The sequence below is a fragment of the Planococcus citri genome, chromosome 2 (assembly GCF_950023065.1).
Source record: "Planococcus citri chromosome 2, ihPlaCitr1.1, whole genome shotgun sequence".
Lineage (NCBI taxonomy): Eukaryota > Metazoa > Arthropoda > Insecta > Hemiptera > Pseudococcidae > Planococcus > Planococcus citri.
In genome coordinates, this window is record NC_088678.1 from 39,291,156 (window position 1) to 39,316,180 (window position 25,025).

At 34.4% G+C, this 25,025-nt stretch overlaps 1 protein-coding gene across 2 annotated transcripts; it reads left to right on the forward strand.

The window, feature by feature from the left end:
* Positions 1-811: 811 nt before the first annotated feature.
* LOC135835727 (uncharacterized) lies at positions 812-25,025 on the forward strand. 2 transcript variants are annotated; one of them, XM_065350122.1, is made up of 13 exons: positions 812-988; positions 5,884-6,013; positions 7,821-7,939; positions 16,561-16,699; positions 16,908-17,320; positions 17,742-17,880; positions 18,471-18,631; positions 22,293-22,431; positions 22,588-23,096; positions 23,188-23,335; positions 23,411-23,800; positions 23,884-24,175; positions 24,253-25,025. In XM_065350122.1, exons 1-13 carry the CDS (start codon positions 871-873, stop codon positions 24,427-24,429), a joined length of 2,874 nt encoding a protein of 957 aa, XP_065206194.1. In that variant the 5' UTR covers positions 812-870; the 3' UTR covers positions 24,430-25,025. The 2 variants fall into 2 exon arrangements, with proteins under 2 accessions (XP_065206194.1, XP_065206195.1); XM_065350123.1 differs by lacking the exons at positions 812-988; positions 5,884-6,013; positions 7,821-7,939 and adding an exon at positions 11,734-12,236.

Below are 25,025 nucleotides of genomic sequence, written 5' to 3' on the forward strand. Positions count from 1 at the left end.
AGAAGAAATTCGACCTGCTCGATGGTTTTCTCACATCACCAGTGTAACCATCAAAAAATCCATATCCTATAATTACGAATGTCCGCATGTATACAAAGGAACAACTACCCAACAAAGAAAAATGATTTTCCATATCCTTCTGCATAGACTCTCTCCCTCCTCTTTTGCCTCCTTCATCTCACACCTTGGCGCAAAATTAAAAACGAAACCATTCAAATTTTCAAATAAGTAAAATTTCGTTACACCGATTAAACACATTACCGCATCCATTCAAATAGTAATGTCCTTGTTTACACGGTTGTGATTTCGCATAACCTTAAACGTTCGCCTTAAGAATGGCTAAAAGAAAGATTTTACGTGTTTTTAACACGGTGCCGGTGTCGGCGGTGCTGCGTCGTTAAACGACGAATCCGTTTAAAGTGTACATCCTATCGAATACTTATTGAGAAATTACTCGTCCTCTTTGTAATCAATTGTATTATGTAAGGCCGATTGCACCGCTTTAGGCCTAAAGGTGGCAAGGGGAATGTGATCGTGGTGGTATCGTCCATAGGGTCGCCCCACACGAGACATTTGACGACCTCGATCTGTCACCAGCTACAAGACAATTTACCACCGGGTTCGACATATGGCACCATGTACATAGTTTTATACACACTATACCTACTACGCATGTAATAATATGGTGAAAAAAAAACAAAACAAAACAACACAAAATAGAACGTTTTGTCATAATCGTTTATGTATTAAGTTCGTGATCTGGACATGGTAATTTATACGGTCGAACGCATGCGCGATGGAGGAATTTCAGATCGCCTCTTTGATCAGTGTCGATTTTTCCCCGAACCCAGTACTAAATTTTAGATTATAATGGAAATTGTTTCGCTATGTGTAATTTCGATGTATTTCGGTGCAGTGCAGTTTGCCATTATGATGATGATCGCGTTACATCCTGCATCATCTTACATCTACAATGTCGGCGTCAACGGTGAGTTTTCTTCATTCAAAATTCAAAGCTAATTAGTCGCTTTTCGAGTGTTGTGAAGTTGATTTCCGAGATTTTTTTCGTCATCTGTATGGATGTTTGTTTTTTTTCGAAATCGACGTTATTTTCGTTTTTGATTTATGTGCTTTCTTATCGCGAGTGAAATTCATGTTTATTTGGTAACTTTTATCCTTTTTTCGTCAAAAAATAATATCTTTATCGGATGGATTTTTTCCTATTTTTTTTTTTCAGTTGTGGTAAACAAGTTGATATCAAACTGCCAAGTAATATATTTCGAAAATTATCAGTTGTTAAAAAAAGTTCAACGCCTTAAGAGATTTGGACGAATTTTTCAGCAAAAAAAAATCCACTATTACTGCTTGATATTTTTCTGAAATTTTTCCAAAAAAAACAAAAATATTTCATCGAAAATTACCAACAGAACTTGAAAACTTAAGTAATCAATAAAGAATCCTAAAATGTGAGCTTAAAATTAGGTAGGTAGCTAGGTACCTACATAATAAATCAAGTAGGCAATTTTAAAATACATACTTACCTATCTAATGTCTATTTATAAAATAATTATAATTAAATCCTACAGCCACCAATTTCAACTCAAACTTCATCAACTTAATCAATATTAGAATTCAACGACATTTTCTTATTCCTTTCTATATTCATTATTACCTTTTTAAATCAACTAAAAAGATCATTCCACGAAATTTTTTTAATCATTTTCACTTTCATTGACAAGAACGATTCACGAATAAAAGTCTAGTAAGTAGTAGGCAAGTTTAAAATTCCATCCCTATTGGTTACGTTAACCAGGAGCGGGCTCCATAGACTTGAATTTTAGCAAGTTTTTGCCCTCGCTTCGCTTAAGCAGGTTTGTATTTCTTTTCTTTCAAAATTGAAATTTTTAGTTAGCTATTTAATATTCAAATTCTAAACTGGGAAGTCAAAAAAAATATACCCAGCATTTAAAAAAACATGACTTATCATCTCTAAAAATACGAATTTTTGAAAGCATTCGCCCTCGTTTCGTTTGGGCTTCTATGTTTTTTTTAAATTGAACTTTCAAAATAATATATCATTAAAATTTTAAGAAAATGTCTCGAAACAAGGTTTTGCCGTCATTTCACTCGGGTCTGTTTGCTTTTCATTTTCAAAATTAACATTTTTAAAACTCATTCGAATTCTAAAATTTTGGATCAATACAAATAAACAAATTTTTAAAACATTGTTTTTACCTTTTCGAAACCCAAATTTTTGAAAGCTTTTGCCCTTGCTTCGCTCGGGCCAATTCCTATCTTCAAACTAGAAAAAAAAATCCTTATTGAAACTTCCATAAATTCAAAAGAGAAAATAACAATTTTTCAATGAACCTTACTTGATTGGCAAAATTGTCATTTCATCTTAAAAACTCCTCATTTTATTCGGCAAAATTGGTATTTTTTTCATACCAGTCTGAAAATTGTCAGTCACCCCCCCCCCTCCCCTCCCACAAAAAACCACTCCAGTTTTTTCTTGTAAGTATGACAGTACAATTTTCGCGAAATCGAATAAAAAAGCAAAAAAAAATCAGTTGTACAACTCACATGATTCAAGTATCCAAACTTGATAAAAAAAGAGGAGGAGTTTTGAGGAGGAGGGTGAACTTTTGAGAGCCCCATTCGGTGCATTCACCAGGTGCCCAAATCGACCAAGTCCGTGTCTGCACTAAACCAAGCCCAAGTACCAAATCCCAGAATTGTGATAGACCATTGATGCCAAGTTTTTTCTTTGTTCAAAGGAAGATCAAGCTAAAAAATCAAAATTCGAAATCAACGCATTTAAAAATCAAACAAACCATAAGACACTCAAATTTCTCATTTTTAAAATTTTTATTTTGAAATCTAAAGCTTTTAGGGTAACTTGAATGGCTTTTATCAAAAAAGTAAATTGAAATTCGAAATCAAATTTTAGTGGAACAATACTTGAGGCTTTTAATTTTTTTTTTTTTTTTGATTCAACCAAAATTAAAACAGATGTAGGTACCCGTTTTGAGTGGACCAAGATTTCCAGATGCGTATTATGCATATATTCAGATTTATTTAATACACTATGAAAAATTTGTCCACTATTTTTTTTCGTATTTTCAAGAAGTATTTTGCAAATACATATGACTCACATTTCAAAAATTAGGTTCCCTCAAAAAAGTTCAACTATGAGCGTTGAAATTTTTTAAAAAACAAAATTCCTTTTCAACTCATTTTATAGCTGTATAAACAGATTTATTTGAACTTCAATCGCCCACTTGACAAGGCTCCGAAATTGGGACCTGACACGAAAAATTGGAACAATACAAAAATATTGAGACATCATTCAAAATTGGAAAACCTGGGACCTGAAATGGATCATTCTGGTGTGAAATGACCTATCAACTTTCAAAGTTTCCAGCCTAAAAAAATTCTTTTCAGAGAAACATGTACAGCTAGAGCATCAAATAAAATGTTTAGATGAATTTTGAAAATAATCAGACTACAACTCGACTGCTCTATTTTCAAATAGTCAAAGAATCACACTTCAAGTATCATATTTTTAGGTGTTACAGATTTTTGGGTTCGGTACCTTGAAAGGAAAAGAAAATTACCTAACAAGGGAACCTCTTGAGGTGTCCGCCTTCGATTTGAACGGGACCGTGATTTTTAGAAAGAGCATGGTCAAAAACCCCCAAAACCAAATTTTCAGCTGCCCAACTTCATATCTCGGTATTTGGCGAACGTTTGAAAATTCAAAATTGACTGTTTTTGGTGATTTATACTTTTTTCAAAAAAGTACGTATATGATCAGTGAAAATGATCAAAATAAATCCTAAAACTGATATTAATTCTCCAAATCCAAATTTCGCCATTTCCAGCCATTCTGGAACCTCCAGCGCAATTTTTCAATTTCTCCAGAATTTTCAATATGCTTCAGAAGGCGTGAATATGAAGTTGGGCAGCTAAAAATCGAGTTGTGTGTTATAATCGACCTGTTTAACGAATTTATCCACATTTGAGCCGATTCTGAAGGAGACACCTCAAGAGTGGCTTTTTGACCAGCTTTTTTTACAATAAAAATATCCAAAAATTAAAAGGAAAGCTCCAAAAAGGCTGGAAATGTCGAGATTCACTCTCTTGGGGTTAGTTCATGACGAAATACTGCGATTCGCGATAATTTCGAAAACATTCTCGCAAACGGGAAATTTCTTATTTTTGGATATTTTTTTATTTTGAAATTTTTTTTTTCAAAAAACCACTCTTGAGGTGTCCCCTCCAGAATCGGCTCAAATGTGGATAAACTCGGTAAACAGGTCGAGCATAACACACAACTCGATTTTTATTTGCCCAGGTTCATATCGACGCCTTCTGGAGCAATTTAAAAATTCTGGAGAAATTGAAAAATCGCGCTGGAGGCTCTAGAATGGCTGGAAATGGCGAAATTTGCCCTCGTGGGGTTAGTTCATGACAAAATACTGCAATTCGCGCAAATTTCAATAATTTCCTCAAAAATGGGAAATTTTTGATTTTTGAATATTTTTATTTTGGAAAAAAAGCTGGTCAAAAAACCGTTCTTGAGGTGTCTCCTCTAGAATCGGCTCAAATGTGGACAAATTCGTTAAAGAGGTCGAGTATAACACACAACTCGATTTTCAGCTGCCCAACTTCATATTAACGTCTTCTGGAGCAAATTGAAAATTCTGGAGAAATTGAAAAATCGCGCTGAAGGCTCCAGAATGGCTGGAAATGACGAAATTGGCCCTCGTGGGGTTAGTTCATGGCAAAATACTGCGATTCGCGCAAATTTCAAAAATTTTCTCGCAAACGGGAAAATTTTTGATTTTTGAATATTTTTATTTTGAAAAAAAGCTGCTCAAAAAACCACTTTTGATTGTTACCTCAAAACCCGAGCACGAAGGAATTTCATCAGCTTAAAATCGATTTGATTACCTTCATCAAACGGTATGAAAACCATATTAATTTTCAACAATTTTTTAATACTCCTAAAATATTTTTTCTCACCTCAGCTCGCACTATTTTTTTCACAATAGGCTCATGAATCGTTCTTGAAATTATACATATACATTCCAAAATAAATACCTACTCTCTATTTCTATTCTGGCATAAGCCGAGATGAAGCCTTACAATAGTAAATCAAACCTATCACATCCTTCAGTGAATCGTACCATCAGCCACATAAACCCGGAAGATATTACTCCATGTATCTTTGAAGTAAGTACTCAACTGATCGAAATATGTAGGTATGGTATACTTATACCTACCTCAAGTTATTACTGTTGCAAAACGGATTGCTTCATTTAATCAAGTCTAATGTGAATATTCTTAACGAGAATGGGATGTCACGGATAAGAAAGCACAGTACAGTAAACTATATTATCTACAAGTTTTAATTACTGTTTTCTAAGATTAATTCAGATAGCGCCCATGACCCTCTCTCTCTCCTCATGCATCTACCCAAACAACCGGTAAAATATACCTACGCATACGTTTGCAGGATTGTTTTTCATTCTACGTACAAGTGTAATTGATTTCTCCATAGAGTAATTTTTTCGATATTTGACCGCCATATGGCGTGGAAATTTATTTACTGCAATGAACCATAGCATTGCGGAAAATTAAACGTACCTGGACCTACCTCTAAAAAAATTAAACATATTTGTATCCACATAAACAATATTATAAAGAGTAGATATAGATATACGTAGATTACAATAATTCAACAATTCTCAGAAGTCAGAGCTGGTGAACTACATAGTCTATATTTATACATAAGCGTAATATACCTACAATACTCGTACAATTCCATATACTTTGTAAATTGTAACTGATAATACCTATTTAATTACGTGTGTTTAGAATGCTTCGAACGCGTGTCCATCGGTAAAAGATTTAACAGCAGCGATGTGTCACGGTCTTTTATGAACACTACGCTTAAATTATGCGACATCGAATGTGAACGGGAAATGTGTTACGCCTATGCATTTGGGTAAGTTTGTCTTGCAACTGAGATACCTACCTACCTAGATACGTATATAAGAAAATCCTACAAGATTGATCGCGAGAGTGATCTTTTAAACAAAATCGAAACTGAGTGATTAAGCAGGAGGCGACACTAAAATAGATAAACAAAAAGAAACTAATCCACCTTAAACCTAAACATTGCAATATTCGTGAGTATCTGCGTAATGATGGACATTATACGGTGTGTTAATGAGCCTATAGCACTCGTATTTCATTTTGCAACGCGTTAACGCCAACTTAAAACTGCCTGTTTGAATTATATGGCTAGTTTTACGCGTCTGCGAAAACAATACCGAACCATACGTCCGTCCAACTATAAACCATGTAATTTGTTGATGTCTAAAACGTGTGAGAATGCGTTTGCACGTAAGTTAAATGGAAATTTAAATTCAGGTTCGAAGAAAACAAGGTGCAAAATGCTGAAAAAATTCTGGGGTGAGGGATTTCTAGAGCTTTGCTCAAAACTGCTGGTAATTTTTTGAATTCAGCCACAGAAAAATTAATGGGTACCTAAAAATACTTCACCAGCCAAAATTTCAAAAACTAAATTTCATTCATTAATTTTTTACGAATTAATTTTAAAAAATTATAGTTTGACTCCTTTTCCACAAAATAATTAGTCCAAATACGTATTTAGCTTAACTACCTGCAAATATCTATATCCCATTTTTTCCATTTTCTTTTTCAAAATTTACTTTTTTTGATTTAATCAACTTTTTAAAAATATTTACTTCGTTGCACTTTTTCAAACTTTTCTCGAACAGAAAGACCAGCTCAAAAACATATCCACTATAAAATATTCTCCACCTCCCCCCCCCCCCATCTTCCGCTTTATTCAATTTATTTAATTCGTTTGTATTAAACCAAACCAAATATTTCCAAATTTTAGCGATTTTTCTCAACATTATAAAAAAATTGAGCACGCTCAAAAATTGTGAAACCGAAGCTTTTACATATGAACAATGAAACGGACATAAACTTAACGCCCTCTCTCACACCTACTCCGCTTCTCATATAGGTTGATAAACTATAATTGCTTCAGTTTTCCGTCAAAAATTAGGCTAAAAATTCAAACGTTTCATGACGAGAAGGAGTTGTACGAGCTTGTAAATTATTTCACAGACGCGAAACGCCGTTAAATAGCGTTTAGTTTGCAAGCACATGCAAAAAAAGAAGAGAAAAAAGGTGTAATATATCAAAGTAAATGCTTCATCTATGACACTGCTAATTTATTACGATAAACAATAGTACATCACGCTTATATAATTACATATCGCGTGCCTAAGTACCTAACTACCTAACTACCTACAAACGTCACTTTTTCCAGACAAGTTTTCCAAATTGAATCACTAATACTTATCAAATCATCGCAACGTCATAAAAATGAAGCATAACTTGAAATTTATATTTCCTTATTGCGACCCTGAAACGTTTCCGGAACTAGGGCGGCTCTTCTTTGTTATCTATAAGACGATAGTTTAGGTATATTTTTTTTTGCCAAATTATTGTTTCAAGTTTTCATCCTCTTCTTTCATTGTACATACTATACAAGTATTACGAAGGAATATGTAAAATATTTTAAATCCGGATTTGATTACCATCTCGAAGCTAAGCTAACCTTGTCTGCGATTAAATTATAAGCTGCGTAAAATACCGCAAAGTTTAGGTTAATGAACCACGTAGTTAGGTACCTACCTATGATGTAATTAATAATATTTCATTTCGGGATTATTATTTATATGTATTTCATATTGATAGGGGCGATTTTTCAGGATTGATCCGAGAGGTAATGGAACTTGCGAGATTAGTATCGAGGCGCCCAAAGGAGCTCCTGTCGAGAACCCAGATTTCGATTTGTTCGTCAGATTGTTCCAGTGCAGGAATATGACGAGTAAGTAGACGATTTAAAGAGGGATGAGAGGAGGGGAAGGGATGGGAAATTTTTAAATATTTTGATGCGTATTTCGCACGACTAACAAGATTTATTGAAGTTTTAGAACTGAGTGAAAACAGTTCGTTTTTATATTCAATGATTCTTGTCTGATTATTCAGAATTGTAGGGAATTTTAAGCAACGGTATTTTTTGGATCCGGTTGGAGTTAGTAGTTTGCAATGAAATTATGTAGGTACTAAGGAAACTACTAGCAGAGAAATAAAAATTTATAATTTTTCGATGTAGTTATTCCTACCTACTTTTTGGATATTTTATGGTGGAAAATAACAATTGTTTGGGGAAGCAAGGTCAACATCATTCTTTACTCTTCAAGTAATGTAAAATGTCGAATACTGCACCTTTTATTCAATAGGTATCCTGGACATAAGATTGAGTTGTGATTGTCCAATCGTACACTTCGAAATTTTGAGATCTTTTTTTTTGAAAAACATACCTTAGATTGGGCCCATGCACTCAACATTTCAATTCCCCAGTCCCCAGAGTAATTCAGTGGATGGAATCCAAAAATTTCCATTCGAGAAGTTGGACTGAAAAATCATGTTTCGAACAAACAAATGAATTCAAGTCATCCCTATTTTGGAAATTGAGGATTCTCTCAATTTCAGGTATGTTCATTTTCATCTGAATGATGTAGATGAAAATAAAAAGCCAAGTTGCTGAAAATTCGCTATACAATTTCATCACCTGAACATTTTTCAATTTCTTCATCCTAAATGTTTTTGGTACTCACAAAGAAAAAATTTACACGTAACATTTCATTCTATTTTTTATAGTACTTCAACAGCTAAAAAATTAATTTCAGAATTTTTAAATGGGTATGGTACCTAATGAGAAAAAAAACTGGTATACTGCAGTTGACATTTTTTGAAATTTAAAAAAAATAAACTTCTCATCTTTCTGAATTAAGGATAAAATGAAAATTTTTGCACCTAAAGAGCAGAATAGCAAAATTATTATGAAGAAAATTTGTTGGAATTTAATTTTGGAATTTTAAGGGGGAAATGCAATGTAAGCATCTTGTTTCGGGATAAAAATACGTAGGTGTAGAAATCAGAAAATTTCAGAATTGAATTTCAAAAATGATTATAATAAAAAAGACCAAAAATTCAAAAAGTACCACTGTATGTATTTTCCATAATAAGTAGCCCTATGCCCAATAGTCTTCCCTCTTCCAAAATAAAAAATTTTCAAAATTAAAAACCCCCAAAACATTTTTTTTTGGGAGTGGGGTTGTCGTAATACTTACGTAAGAGTTGAAAAAGAAGCAAATTCCTTGAAAAGAGTCATCGATTCAGCGTTTGATTCTTTTTTAAAAAGAGTTTTAAATGATTTGTTATGGAACTCCCTTCAAAATGAGTTGAATTTACTGAAGAAGTGATTCATTTTTTAAAAGAGTTTGTCCAACCCTGATTGTACATTTTTTAAATGTGAACAGAAGTATGGATTTTCGAGAAAATAATCAACTGTTCAATATTTTTCCCAATTAACGCAATTTTCAATTATTTTACAAAAAGTTCAGAAACTCTATAAGTGCTTCCAATCTTCCTTTAATAAGCTGGAAGTTTCTTGGGAGTTACTTTATGAGTTTCCATACTCAAAAAGAAGTCACTCGAGTTGCCTAGGTTTGATTTGAACACGAATTTGATTTTTGGAAAGAGCAGGGTCTGAAACCTTCAAGATAAAATTTCAGTCATTAAGCAATCCAAATTAATTTTTCGATTTTTGGGTAATTTTGGAAAATGATGATTTCGTGAACTTGGTATATTTTTTTAATGCGAGCACTTTTTCGATAAAAATGATCAATTCTGAAGCCAATATTTGCTTCTTCAAACTCAATCAATTGCATCATTTTCATCCATTTTGGAGCCTCCATTGGGATTTTCGATTTTTCCAATAAAATTGTCCAGAAGGGATAAAAATTAGTTTGGTCTCCTGAAAATACAGTTCTCGGGTACTCTCCACTTGTTCAACGAGTTACGTAATTCACAATTGAACCGATTTCCGAGCGAGCACCTTTAGTGTATTTTTTTTTCTTTTAGAAAAATAAAACAGTTTCTATTTGTAGAGGAACTTTCGAAACTTATGCAAATCAGCGTGTTTCTACTAAAACCGAACCCCTGGATCTGAATTTCACTATTTTCCGGCATTCTGAAACCTCAAGCACAATTTTAGATTTTTCCGAAATTTTTGAATATTTCCAAAATATTTGTAAATTAATTTGGACGTTTAAAAATCGAGTGCTGGCTTATTTTCTAGTTGTTCAACAAGTTTATTCGCAATTATTGGGGCGATTTCCAGACAAACACCTCGAGTGTGTCTTTTTAACCAGTTTTCGATTACCTATTTGTGTTTTTATGACTGGAAATGGAGGGATTCAGTTTGAAGGAGCAAAATATCACCTTTAAAACTAATATTCATAATTTTTGCTGAAAAAGTAAAAAATTAAAAAAAAAACATGCACCTACCCTTCTCAGATTATGACCATTGTTGAATTCCCAAAAATTCGTCAAAAATCAAAAAATAAATTTGGCCAGCTGAAAATTCAGATATGGGAGTTGAACTACAATGTCACAAATTCTTCTCGTAATATAGTCGAGTGACCCATCAAATTATATTAAAATTTCGCGCTGATATCGAATATCAAGTCGTATTTGCATTTGATTCATTTTATTATCAGACTTACACTCCAATAATCCCTAAACTACGATTTTTGCGCAATATTCTTTCTAAAATAAGGTCAAAATTAGCCGCCACCTTGATTTCTCAAATCTTTCCTGGAATCCTTGAGTATTACGACGACGAATGTATGTAGAAAAAACCACAAAATTGACGAAAATCTGTCACGATATCTTATAGGTATCGCTGTACCTACTATTGTTATCCATATCAAACGTGTCGATTTTATGTACTACGACATCACATGACGTAGTTTACTCCGGTGGAACGAAATTTGCCATTTTAACCCTCACGCTTATCATTAGCTCATATCAAATGCTCGCTCGCGTACTGGCACTACGCTAATTTGCATTCGTCGCTGCGGAGTTTATTTTCTTTGGTCGCATTGCCCAATTTTGTTTAGAGACGTATTGGCTAAACTGAAATCTATCCTAAATTCTCCCTCCTCCTTTCCTCTTCCTCCTCTTAGCAGCATAACAGCATTTAATCAGATCTCCATTCTAAACGAGTGTTTAATTACGCATCCAGTTAGAAACATTAAGACTGGTAGAATGAGCGGAAAATCTGCAAGAGCAGCAGCCACACGGTACCATTAGGTATACATGTAGGTATAGAAATCGATCGCGATACATGTACAATATACATAAGATGTGCTCCCTCTCTTTCGTTTTCTCGTAATTTATAGGCTATATACGACGTATCTGTATCTACATAACGCGCGGTATATTTAAATCGTGTGTATAATTGTAATTTCTTTCCTCAGTTACGAAACGATGCCACGCTTCCTGGAGATAGTATTTGCAATAATCAAATGCAGCTACGAATACGTTACAAGGTTACTCTGTCATATCAAACATTTTGAACATTTTAAGCACACGTTCGCGTTTATCGGTATACCATCATCATCAACGGCAACATCAACCATCAACCAGCACAATATGTACACTAGCACACCCTTGCACACAAAAGATAAAACAAATTTGCGTGCGCCGTAATTATTTTCGCGCTAATTATGGGAACGGAATGCGACTCGGTGTTGTTTTTCCATTCTTCTTTACTCGAATCACCTTCTTCTTCTCGCCGCCGCCGCCACTAAAAACTCACTCGTAGTGTACGAAAAGTTACCACCTGACATTGAGAATTTTCATTGGTCTTCTTCACCATAGTTTTTTCTTACCATCGTGTCAGTAGGTAGTTTTTTTTTTGTTCTCTTTTTCGTACTTACATTCTGTGTCCTGCACTGCTTCCGCGAAATATGGTCGTGTTATGCGCCACCGTCGGGCTTCTATGGTCGTCGATGCGAATAACGTGCGAATTTTCATTCATTTCATAAGCATATTTCATTCGATCTCACTCGGTCTATTTCGATATACTTAATTGAAACATGTGATTCGATTTACATAACGTTTTTCGCGTTCGCCGTTTTCCATTTCGCGAGCCTAAAATATGAGTGTCAGTGCTTTGGCTGTGTTTGTTATTCTGAATGGCATGCATAAATATGTGCCCGATGACAGTAGCGTCTCCAATGGTACCGTGGGCCAGCCCACTTACACGATTAGTGAGTAAAATCTCATTCATACACATACACATAAATGTCACTCTTTTGCAACGTCGTTGTCTTCGTCTGCACTGCAAATAGACACCATTTATACGGCTGATTTGCTTGCACGTCAAATGTAGTTTCCTGTATGAGACGATAATTTCAGTACTTATCACTCGAAATTACCTATGCTAACTCTTTAGGAACGAATGCTGCATTTTCCACATGAACATCTCCAATTACCCGTAAATCTGCTTGGCTAATTTTTTCGATATGCTGCGTGAATTTCCATTCGTCCATTTATTATGCTTCTGAATTACATATACCGAATTCATCACCCACTCAATCAACCTACCAATGCTTATGAGTTATGCTGAAGTATCGTCGCGCGTCGTTTGTAGTCCATTTAAACAGATTTTACTGATCAAAATACCTACAGACAGTTTCTTTCATCTAAATATGCTTACATGAGGAAGATAAAAGTGTGAAACTCCACAATGTTGAATGGCCTTTTAGGCCAAAGCTCAGTTTTAAGTTCATTAATAAAAAGTTGAAATCAGAATCCGATACAATACTCACTTTGGGAAACTCCTCAACAATTTTTGAACCCAATTCTGTATCGTGGTTGCTCAAAGTTGAATCATTTCTTGACAGTTTTATCATTTTTGTTTTTTGTTTTTCGGGGGGAGGGGGGATTTTAAAACTTGGAAATTTTGAATCCCACTTTAAATGGTATGGAACTGAAAGGAGCTGATTCTTCCAATGTCAACCATTTTCAATAACTCTAATCAAAGGCCCGTAAGTTTTTTAAAAATGTGACCACGAAATTCAATTTTTTTCTCGAAATTATGTACCTACCTACCCCTATTATTCCAACACAAATCATGTCACCAAATTTGGTTCTTCGGGGGGGGGGGGGAGACAAAATTTGAAATTGGCTCAAGTATGACCTCGATTATCGAATATGTTTTAGGGCCATCTAAGCAGTTGAAAATTATTTCTGTAAAACCTAGTTTAAACATCCAGAAGCTATGGTGGTTCTTATTTTTATACCTAGGTACGAGTACTTGTGATCTTTTTCTTTTTTTGTTTACGATTTTCTTCACTCTCAGCTCCTAAAGTTGTTGAATTTTGTGAAATAAAATTCACTGAAAATTTTAGCAATCAATGTGAAATTGAGTGGTACCAAGACCCAGGAGCCATCCTCCCTTTCCATCTGAAAAATCAAAAAATGAAATATGAAACAAATATTTGTTAAAAATTATCAATTTAAGCATACATCAGAATTTTTCTAAATTATATATTTTTCAAAAAAAAAATCTTCCTCTATCCCCCAGAAAATTTAGGGCTTTGGTTGACTAAGGGAAGTAGCTCTTGTTTATACCCAAGTTACTTGTGAAAAATTATTTGCGATTTTTTTGCTCTTATACATCCCTTAACTTAAAAAGTTCTTAGAAATAAAATTTCTCTTAAAATGTTAATAAAAATAAACCTTGCGGGGAAGCCGCCTCCCACCCGTCCTCAAAATACATAAAAAATTTTAAAAGTTGAAATTTTACGTTTTTACAGTTGGTCTATTTTAATTTGGAAAGCCTTGGGCACCTATTTAATCATTTTGACCTATTGCTTGAGAGACCAGAAGGGATGTTTTTTTTTTGAAAAAAGATTATTTTAAAAAATTCTCACACAGAAATTGAAATCTTGAAAACGTTTATCGATTTTATTTTATTCATTTTTTTAAAGTTTGGGACCTCTCCGTATACATAAGGAGCTCAACATTGCTTGGAGGGTTCTAGAGAGAGGTTTTCCCAGTTTGAAATATCACTTTTCTACCGGGGGGTTTTAAATTTTAAAATTTACACTGGGAAAAAAATGAATAAGTTTATTGCTTAAATTGACTCATTATTTAGAATTTCAAGTCTGACAAAATATCAGAAAGCCATTTTTGAAAGTTTGATTAGGTGTAATTTTAGTACCTAATTCATTGATTTTTTGTTTTATTTTTCAAGTCAAACATATTGACAGAAAATTGAAATGAATAATTTTTTTCGTTTTTAAAAGTCTGACAAAATGTCAGAAAATCAAAGTTTTTTTTCAAGTTTTAAGAAGTCCGGCCGACATAATGTCAGAAATTGAACATGCCCCCCCCCCGAAAAGTTTTCAAAAGTCAACCTCACATCGATTGATTGATTATTTTCGTTTTCTCAAGTCTGGTGTAACGTCAGAAAGTCAACAATATTTTCCCCTGAGTTTTCAAAATTCAATGTCTCTGAAAGTCGATCGATTTTTTTTCAAAATTTTAAAAATCTGGCATAATGTCCGAAACTAAAATGTCAGCATGACGCAAATTTCAGAAAGACCCCTGGCTGGCACCAAAAACATATCCATGTCAAAATTTTAAGTAAAAAACCTACTTTTGAATTTTGGTCAATTTTCAAGGGATTTTGCTTGACTAACAAATATTATACGATTTTGGGCCTATTCAAAAGTTGGATAAAATAGCCTGAAAAAAGTGGAAAAGTTTCAAAAACAGGGTTCTCACATCTACATGGTTAGATATAATAGGCATAAAAATTACAAAAGAAAAAAATTCGAAAAAACTTCCTTTGTTTAGGTATTGTAAATTTTAAAATTTGAAACCCTGTAGTGTATAATGGTTCAAGTCAGAGATCCAAAATTTTTTCTGCAGTCTGTTGAGGTTTCCCTACAACTTAATCGCCGAATCCTCCCTTCAATTCTAAAAAAAAGATCAAAAATGACTCACTCTAGTTTAGACCACAAAAAGAAAATTTTAAATAATTTGAACTTTGCTAATTTTTCCCAATTTTTTTCAACTTTGAAAACTTTTGAACAAGGGACGAACCAGTACTGTTTGGGTGTCTGGGGAAAGATCTTCTTGAAAAGGGGATCAATTGAAAGAATTCTACCTATAAATGATTTTTTTTTTAATTTTCACACATTTAAAATTTTTATTCTCAATTTTTTTTGTATTTTTCCAACTTTAGGGTGCCCTAAACAGGATTACCAAAATTATTTAGAAGTTCAAGTAAGGTTTTTTCTTGGATGGAAAGGGGAAGGGGGTTAGGTATGAGAATTCTGATGCAGAAATGAGGAATTAAAAAAAATAATCGACTTCGATTTACTTCATCACGAGTACCTACTTATTTACCTACCTATTTCATTCATCTCGACTTTTTTCAACTTTGAGGTTCCCCTACTAGGAGCTCAACATAGCACGTAGGACATGGACAAAGAGATTTTTTTTTTTGAAGAAACTACATATTTAGAAAATGTTGATGCAGAAATGGGGAATTTTCGGACACCTAAATAAATTTTTTCAGCTTTTTCAATCTGGGAGAGAAGGCTCCTGACACCACTTTCTTCAAATACAGGAAAAAAAAGAAAAATATGAGTTTATCAAAAAAAAAAGCATTTTGTAAAGTAGCTTTTTTTACATTTTTGAAAAATGTCGAAAAATTTTTATTTTTATGGAAATGTTAAACTAGGTCAGAGAGGAGAGAAAGAGCACAAAAATCTACTTATTTCAACTTATAAAAGTACAAGAAACGATTTTTCATTATTGCTTTGCATTTTCTGTTAGGTGTCAAAAACTTAAGAAAAAAACAAAACCAATTTCAAACTACTGAAGAAGGTAAAAATCGCTTCAGGTGATTTTGTTCATTTACAATAATTAAATTTCGTACTTCTCGTAATTAGAAATTTTTTCAAAAACATGTTTATTTGCACTGTTCAAAAAATTTGAAAAAATCAACACTATTTGGGAATCATTCAAAGGGGCAAAAAATTCAAAAAGTCGTTTTAAACGATAAATTTGCCTTGGGTAAAAATATCGATTAAAATAAATTTTATCAATTTTTTGTAGTAAAATTACTTATTTAAGTTGAGAAAAATTTGGAAAATTAAAAACAGATTGTCGCACATAATTTCAGGATTACTGAAAGCAATTCTCAACGAAATTACATTGAAAAATCGAATGTATGGATATGGAATAAAAATCCAATGTACGTGCTTCATGACTAAAAAAAATTGCCACCCACTCCCTCTTCACTCCCTTTCCTCTTATTACACTAGATTATTTCGTGACGATGGGGAGAGTGGAAAGGTAAAAAAAATAAACGTAATAGTAATCCAACATAAAACGCCCTCGTTTCCGCATCATCCACGTCTTGGTTGACAAACGCATACATGTATGTTAACACGCGTAAGAGATGCGTATTTACGGCAAACCGGATATGCAAAACATCCTACACCACCGACTGCGGATGGTGTTTGGAAAATACAACGACTGGTATAACATCACCCTTGTTTATCTCTTTCGCAGTGTGTTTCAAACGACTGGTGACCGGTAGACGTTTAATAGATCGCTACATCAGACGAACATTTCCATGCGATTCATTGGCCAGATGTCAGTTAGCGTGCACAATTGAGCGAGAATTCATTTGCGAAGGCTTCAATTACAGGTACGTTGTGTTGGTCGAAATTGAAAGAAAAATCGACCATTTACACGATCGATAGTTAGTTGCATGCAAATCTGGTACACTTACATCACTTCGGTCGCGTTAATTTATTACACTTAGCCAACTCGTGCCGTTAATCAGACACGTATTGGTAAATAAATCTCTCTATTCGAATAGTCTATAAGAATAAATTTCGTAATTTTAAACTCAGATTCGCAACGAGCCCCGAAATAGGCAGCAGTTGTCAATTAACAGCGATGCCCGGTATGAACCTCGATCTCACTCTGGACTTTATCTCAGATCGTGATTACGATTTTTACTCGAGAGACAGAAACGCGCCGGCTACTTGCGGACAGTTAACCTACGCTACGTGGAATTACGGAGCAGGAGGTGGAGGCGGCGGTTACGGAGGAGGATACGGAGGAGGTGGCGGTGGCGCTGGAGTTGGAGCTGGTGGTGGTGGTGGTTACGACAGAAGACCGAATGTTGGAGCTGATGGTTGGTGGTATAAGCCACGAGATCCTTGGTTACCCGATGGCGTTTACGGAGTCAGGGTCCAACCACGAGTTGATCCTTTGCCTCCGCCGCCGGATACTTATACACCTAGATGGAACACCGGTCACGGTAATTTCCAAGCGTAGATTTGGTGGTTGGGTCATCATGTTGGATGTGTAGTGTGGTGAAGGTAGCACACACAGGATTTACATTGAAAAATGTAATAAACGCTCGCTGGCACCTCGCTGCGACACTAATAATTTATCATTTTTAAGATCTTGATAATATCTTTGGCCAATCCTTAACAATTTTTTTTTATACGTAAAAATTAAACTCTATATACTTCAGCGTGTTGTATATTATTATACGTAAATTGACAACGTAGATACGTACTCGTGAAAGCTCTAATCTTTGGAGCTTTTGCGGTATAGAACAACAACGACGACGACAAAAGCACATCTGTCCGAGACTAATAGGTTTAATGGTGTGTAACTTAATGTATTACTGGTGCTTATGGTACTTAAACAAATTTTCCTCCACGTATCTTTAGAATGTTTTGTACGAGCTAGAACTGGTTTTCGACTCCATAGGCAAGCCATTGTAATGACTTTGAACGCTGCAACGTTGTACGATTGCGAAGTCGTATGCGCCAACGAAAAAAAATTCATGTGCAATATAATAAGCTACAGGTAAGTGTACGATTTGTCATTCTCGAGTGACGAAATTGCATTCGTGTTTATTTAGAAAAAAGCAAAATAGGAAAAAAAATAACAATTTATCTATAATGATTTCATTTTAAACGATAATTATACAAGCACGAATATACTTCGATGTTACGCATCGGAGAACTTTCAGGAAAAAATTTTTTCACGTTTGAATAATTACGTAATATTGAATACACCTTACATATGGTAAAATTAAAATTTCATTGTCATCTCGACACCACCACTACCTCCATCGCTGCTAAGACACGAGAATTTACGAAATGTAAATTATTAAATGTTCTATTAACTCAGCGATGGAGGTGAGGTGTATAGCACTTTTCATCCTAGTACATGGGAATTTTTCTATAACGGTGAATTTTTTTTCCTATTTCTGGGTGTTGCACTTTGAAATTCCTACAAAACGATAAATTATGCGGTACGTCTTCGGTACAGTTATGTACTCAGACTACTTACATACTTACGTCTGTTTATGCTAAAATTGTGCTGGGTTTTCTCACTCGGCTGACGAGGTCATTGGGGCGAATTTTTAAAAAAATTGTTTTCTCGGTGTGTAGGTACAGTTCTGTTCCGTCCACCGATAATTGCCAATTGGGCGAAAAATCATATCGACAATTGGATATTTATTTCGATTTAGTACCGGACAGAGATTACGATGTTTATGTACGAAATGAATACAGTCGTCCGAATTGCCAACCTACCAGGACTTGGGATAGTGGTAAGGAAACCGATTATATTTATGAAATTTGCACAAACATAGGTAGTAAAGGATTTTATTCACAACGACCTTATTTTGAAATACGGTGTTATAAAGGTTCATTTTGAATAGCCAGGTAAAGAAAGCGTCAAGTTAAATTTAAAATTTTTTAAGAAGCAATAATTTTTTCAAAAAAGAAATACATATTATTTTCAAGCAAATATACGTTACGAATCGATGAATTTGAAAAAAAAACACATGGTTCGGTTAATCGGTTTTGTTGATGGCAAAGGAACAACGTAGGTGGACAAAATTATTCAAAATTTAACAAAAATTATAAGTATTATTGAAAAAATTGAATTCAAAACCTGTCTTAGCAAATTTAAATTTCAACTGACAAAATCAACTTCTTGATTTTTAGCAAATGATTTAAAATTTTCGAACCATTATTTTTCTGAAAAAATAAGAATTATTTTGAAATTAAATTTTCACACTAAAAATAATACTAGGCAACAATTTTTGACATTTTTTTTGTGTTCGGGTTGAAAATGGGCTTAATCGATAGTTTAGACCCTAAAACAAAAAACAGAGTGGAGTTTTTCAATTTGAGTTGTTTTTGTATAGTCAGGAGAGATGATCAAAGTTGCAAAAATGACCGTTTTTGCCCTATTTCATGAGTTTGTGGAGACATCAGTTATATGTTTCAAAAAAAACCAAGGTCATATTCGGATTCTACGCACTTTTTTAAGTAAACAATTCACCGGATTTTTGATTTTCGAAGTTTCAAGCGCATACGGAAGATTTTTGTTTGTAACATATTTTAAAACTCGGAGCGCGCGACGCTGGCGTTACTCCACCACGTAATCGTGGCTCGGAACCGTGTTCGCGCGGACGAGGCTCTCGCTCCAAGTTTTAAAATATGTTACAAACGAAAATCTTCCGTATGCGCTTGAAACTTCGAAAATCAAAAATCCGGTGAAATTGTTTACTTAAAAAAGTGCGTAGAATCCGAATATGACCTTGGTTTTTTTTTTTAAACATAATACTGATGTCTCCACAAACTCGTGAAATGGGGCAAAAACAGCCATTTTTGCAACTTTGATCATCTCTCCTGACTACAAAAACAACTCAAATTGAAAATCCCCACTCTTTTTTTTGTTTTAAGGTCTAAACTATCGATTAAGCCCATTTTCAACCCGAACACAAACATGCCGTTGCCTAGTGTAATATTATAGTACCTATCGAGGCCCATTCGTACCTGTTTACCATTCACCTTCAAAACGGAAATTTCACCACAATATTAAAATTCTATTGGGTCAATTTTATCGTGTTTTTCGTGAGCTAATTTCAAATTTTGAAAAAGGGCTCACTTCGGGCATCAATACTTACTCCTCGTTTAAATCTCAGAAAAGCGAATAGTTTAAAAATCATAATTATAAGGTCAATTGGAAACGCACCACGTAGAAGAATTTTCACCAAATACATAGATACCTCTCCGCCCCATGAATATACCGTATCCTTTCTGACTGTTTTGAAACCTTCAATGATATTATGAATTTTTTCATAATTTTCAAATGTCTCAAAACACGTAGAAAATAAGGACATTTCAGCTTAGAAAATCAATTCTAGTTGAAAAGTAATTTTTCCAGTGGTTTTATACATGAGGGAACCTTGAAATTCGTGTTTTTTTCTAAACGAATTTTCCAATTGAAGTAACTACCTACTCAAAAAGTAGATAAGTCGGGGATACTTTACCCTCCCTTCGCCGCCCATTTCTGATCTCTAAATTCATTTTCTCGCGTTTTGGAACAGTCCAAAAATTCTGAAAAATATTGAAATTTTGCTGGAAACACCAGTATAAAGAACCTATACATGGAAATCGTGGAACTCTTGAGCAGGTGAACATCAGGTAAGGTTTTATGGATTTTTAAGCTTTCAAAACTAAAACAAAAATGTATGATTAATTTAACAAATCAACTCACATCGCTGAGATTTTGATTACCCACGAGGATTTTTCTTTCAACGAGCTTCTTCCAAAACAATCCAATTTTCGTTCAATTTTGAGCTGATCAGATCGTGCTTTTTTTTGATCAGTATAAGGTTCATTACAGCTCTATCGAATCTCAAACAAAGAAAAACATTGAAAGAGAAACTAAATAATTAGAAGCCAAGCCAAAATTACACTGTTAAGGAAGAAAAGAAGAGATATTTTCAAGTTTAAAAATGACTGCAATAATTTATATTGACAAAATAAACATGAAAAATCATTAGGAAGTCACGTATTTTCAATTCGCCTTCAAGAAGACTTTTTCGATTTTTGGTTCAGAAATTTTGAGTTCAGCTCTTTCATTATACGTCTTTCTCAGGTTTCTAATCGAGCTCTGTAAAATTAAATTCATCACTTCTTGAAGACCCTATCAAACATTATTTTGAAGATTTTCGAGTTTTGTCTCATCTCACCCTTTCGTATCCCTCACCTTTATTATGTTAAAATTTGACTTACAAGAAAACCTTCCCATGTGCTTACCTCTCATTTGAACGAGACTACGATTTTTGGAAAGAGGAATGTCTGAAACCCATAAAACCAAAATTTCAGCTGCTCAAAGTGAATTTTTGATTTTTTGAAAATTTTTGAAAATCCAAAATTGATTATTTTTGGCGATTTAAGTATCTATTTATGCTTTGAAAAAAAATTTAAATACATATAAAAATGAAAAAGTATTTTCCTATACTATGTATTTTATAAAAATGATATCTAAAATTAACATCACAATTAAAATCAATTCCTCCGAACCGCAGAAAATAATTTGGGCAGCTAAATATTTGAATTGTGGCTCATTTTCGACTCGGTTAGCGAATTTATCCACATTTGGGCCAATTTCCAAGCGGAAACAATTTTTGATTAGGTATTCTAATTTTCCATCATAGTATGGTCAAAAAACCACACTCGAGATGTCCACTTGGAAATCGACCCATGTCCCAGCCCAAATGTAAATAAACTCTTTAAATGGTCCAAAAATGAGCCACAACTCGATTTTTAGCTGCACAAATCAATTTCCATGCTTTCTCAGAGAATTCAAATTTTCTGAAAAAATCGAAAAAGACTCAAAAATGACCACAAATGGTGAAATTCGGATTTTGGTGGTTGGTTTCAAACAAAATACAAGCGATTCATTGAAAACCTGCATTTTGTAAACCAATAGTTCCAATATCATTCATTTGAAAATTTTGAGTTTTGCTCCATCTCTTCCCTCCCTTTTTTTCATCACAGATCAATCCAGCACATTCGAAAACTCACATTCTCATAATAGGTACCTCTCTATACGATTATCTGTAAATGTTTACTTTTTTCCTCCTCTCGTGGCATTTCAAATTTAATTTTTTCTGGTTTTTTTCACTCTTCATTTTCAGTATCTCTATCTATCTATCGAAAATTACTTGTAAAAACTATAATTTCAAAATTATTATGCCAATTTTTTGCATAGTTCAAATAAGTAACTAAGTACGTATTTTGAAGAAAATTCAAAACAAGCCAAGGATCAATCAACACTTAATTTTGAATTTTTCAAACTCCAAATGTGAATCTTAAAAAAAAAAACAACCAAACAACGAAGAAAATGAAAATGAATTTTTGAAAACATTTTGCAAAATATTTCATACAGTTTTTAAAAATAATTTCTAGATTGTTTCGAAAGAATAAGAACTGGTTTGCGTTTGGATACTTCAATGGTGCGATTTGCTGTAAACACCGACTCACTAGTGGATTGTGAACTCATCTGCCTTCATATTCGTCACTTCACTTGTCGAGCATTCAGTTACAGGTAATAAAATCAATTTTAGTACCCAATTTTCGATTCTCGAAAATCAGTATAGGTACTCAAGTATCATAAAGTTCAACAGATACTTCATAAACACAAATGACACAATTCAAAAGTCTCTCCTTAAAATCAAAAATATTCTTTCGTATTAATTTCCAGATATGGCGTACCTAAAGGCAGCAGCGAATACAATTGCCTACTAACCGACATCCCTGTGCCAGAAATGGACCCACGACGCCACTTCATCGAAGACAGAGACTGCGAAGTGTATCATCGTGGAAGCTACGGTCACGGCTGCGAAATAGATCGTTGGCCTTACAGCGGCTACCCTACATCCAGCTACATCCCAACCAACAAGAAGGATTGGTTACCCGAGGTGCCATTAATGCCTCCTGTACGTCCGACAATCGTTACAATCACCACGACCTCATTGCGACCACCTTACGATCAACCCTCGACACCTCGTCCAGGATCGGATGTGCCTGGACATTCGTTCTTCACGCCAACTGGTAAACCATACTTGCCACCAGATTACGGATACCCTGGGCATAATAATAAGGGTACTTACAAGCCACCTACATATTTGCCACCGCCTAAAGATAAGCCTCAGCCTGTATGGCCTGTCACTGGTTATGATGTACAGTCTAGTTCTAGAAAAATGGATAAGTGTAAGTGTGATAACTAGAAAATTCATTAACAGATTTCAAAAAAAAAAAATCAGAAAATTTTGACATCAGTGTATTTGATTTTGGCTTTTAGTATGCTACATTCCTTATGGATCTCCGGCTCGTTTATCAGCTGCTTCAGTGGGTAATTCTGTACTGGTCGTTAATGAACTTGAATGCAAAGCTGAATGCAGTCGATCTAGGGATCAAACCCATTTCAAATGTGCCACAATTAGTTACTGGTGAGTAAAGATTTGCGAATTTTTAAACATTTTCATTTTTCAATGAAATTCACATACTTTCGAAATGTTTTACAGGTCTGGACATTGCGAACTGAGCGATATCGAGTTACGTGATTTACGACCAGGCCAAGATTTCACGCAACACGACTCGTACTGGTTGTTTTCGTGGGATTTCACGAATCCTCGTTGTTTCGTTCCTACTTATAAGCCTCCATCGGGTAGTCCTACTAAGCCTTCTTCAGGAGGTGGTATCTGGCCTTCATCGGGAGGCGGTGTTTGGCCCACATCAGGAGGTGGTGTCTGGAGCAGTTACACAGTGACAGGGCGTCCCTGCAAATGGGGCACTAAATGCGCTCATCGAGCTGACGCAGGAATTTGGTCTTGCCCTGTCGAAGATGGTGATTGGGATTACTGCTGCAGACCTGATCATCATTGCGGATATTCGGAAGGATACAGTTATCCTTGGTAAGATTTCATTCTCATTTCACGTACCACTCAGAACGAATTGTTTTTCAAAATGTTTCAATAACGTTCAAAATTTCTCTTAGGTGTTACGTTGGCAGCGTTTCCAGAGAGCAATGGCGACCCTGCAGCGAATCCTACAGACCGTATCAAGAGCATAAAAGAAAAGCTCCTCATTGGCCAATTAGCTACGTGCATAAGCAAGGCCCACCAAATAACACTGCCCGCCATCAACCTTCGCTGGTTGACAATTTCTTAGAATCACTGCATTTTGAAAAAGATCGTATCCTGTTGAACAGTTCCGGTTCATCGGCCCCTTACTCTACGGTAACTCCTCTCAGTAAAGATACCAATACTTCGAGTTTGCTGGAATTCCAGGTACTTTACGCGCTTCCGGGTAAATCAAACAATATAAAGGACTAATTTCATAATCGCGTATGGTAAATTGTTTCAAGATCGTCGATGTGAGCGAAACGCCGAAGAACGATTCGGATTCTTCAGTAATTAGCGAAAAAACCAACAATATTACTGCCCTAAGCAACCAATTCAGTTCAGTCAAACGGATGCACAGTCAAACGACAGAACACACCAAAGAGAAAAAAAACGTAAAACGATCTACGAGTATAACTTGAAAGACGATTAAAACAAACGAAAATTATCGAATCGATAATTAAATATGATCTGCTAATAATTTATAAAAATTGTACAGAACAATATTTATTTATTTTTTTTTTAAAATTGCAGCATCGGTAAGGATTTTTTTGTACGGATACTAGTTTATTTTTTTTAAGTGATATTCGCTGCCAGGTAATCAAAAAATGCCAATATTTTGTTTTTATGGTTATCTATTTCCATAAAATGAGTATCTTGCAGGATAATTTATCAAGTGATATTATCGATATAAGGTTGAAGTACTGAAGAAAAATCCGTCCATTTTTACGTCGTGAAAACTTGAAGGTAACTACGAACCTATCGTACATGAATGTTAACGTACGATTATTATTTATTACGATATAAGAGTAGGTGTATAGTTTTAGTTCCTCTGTAAATATGTACCTATTATTTTTATAAATTATTTCCAACGTGAGATCGCAAACATGAAAGAAAAGTGACGCGATATGAATATTTTAAATTATTATCACACTTTATTTTTTTGTGCCTGTTTTTAATTGTGAAAGTTACCACTATAGAAATGATACGTTTTTAATACAAATACTTTTCTTTTAAA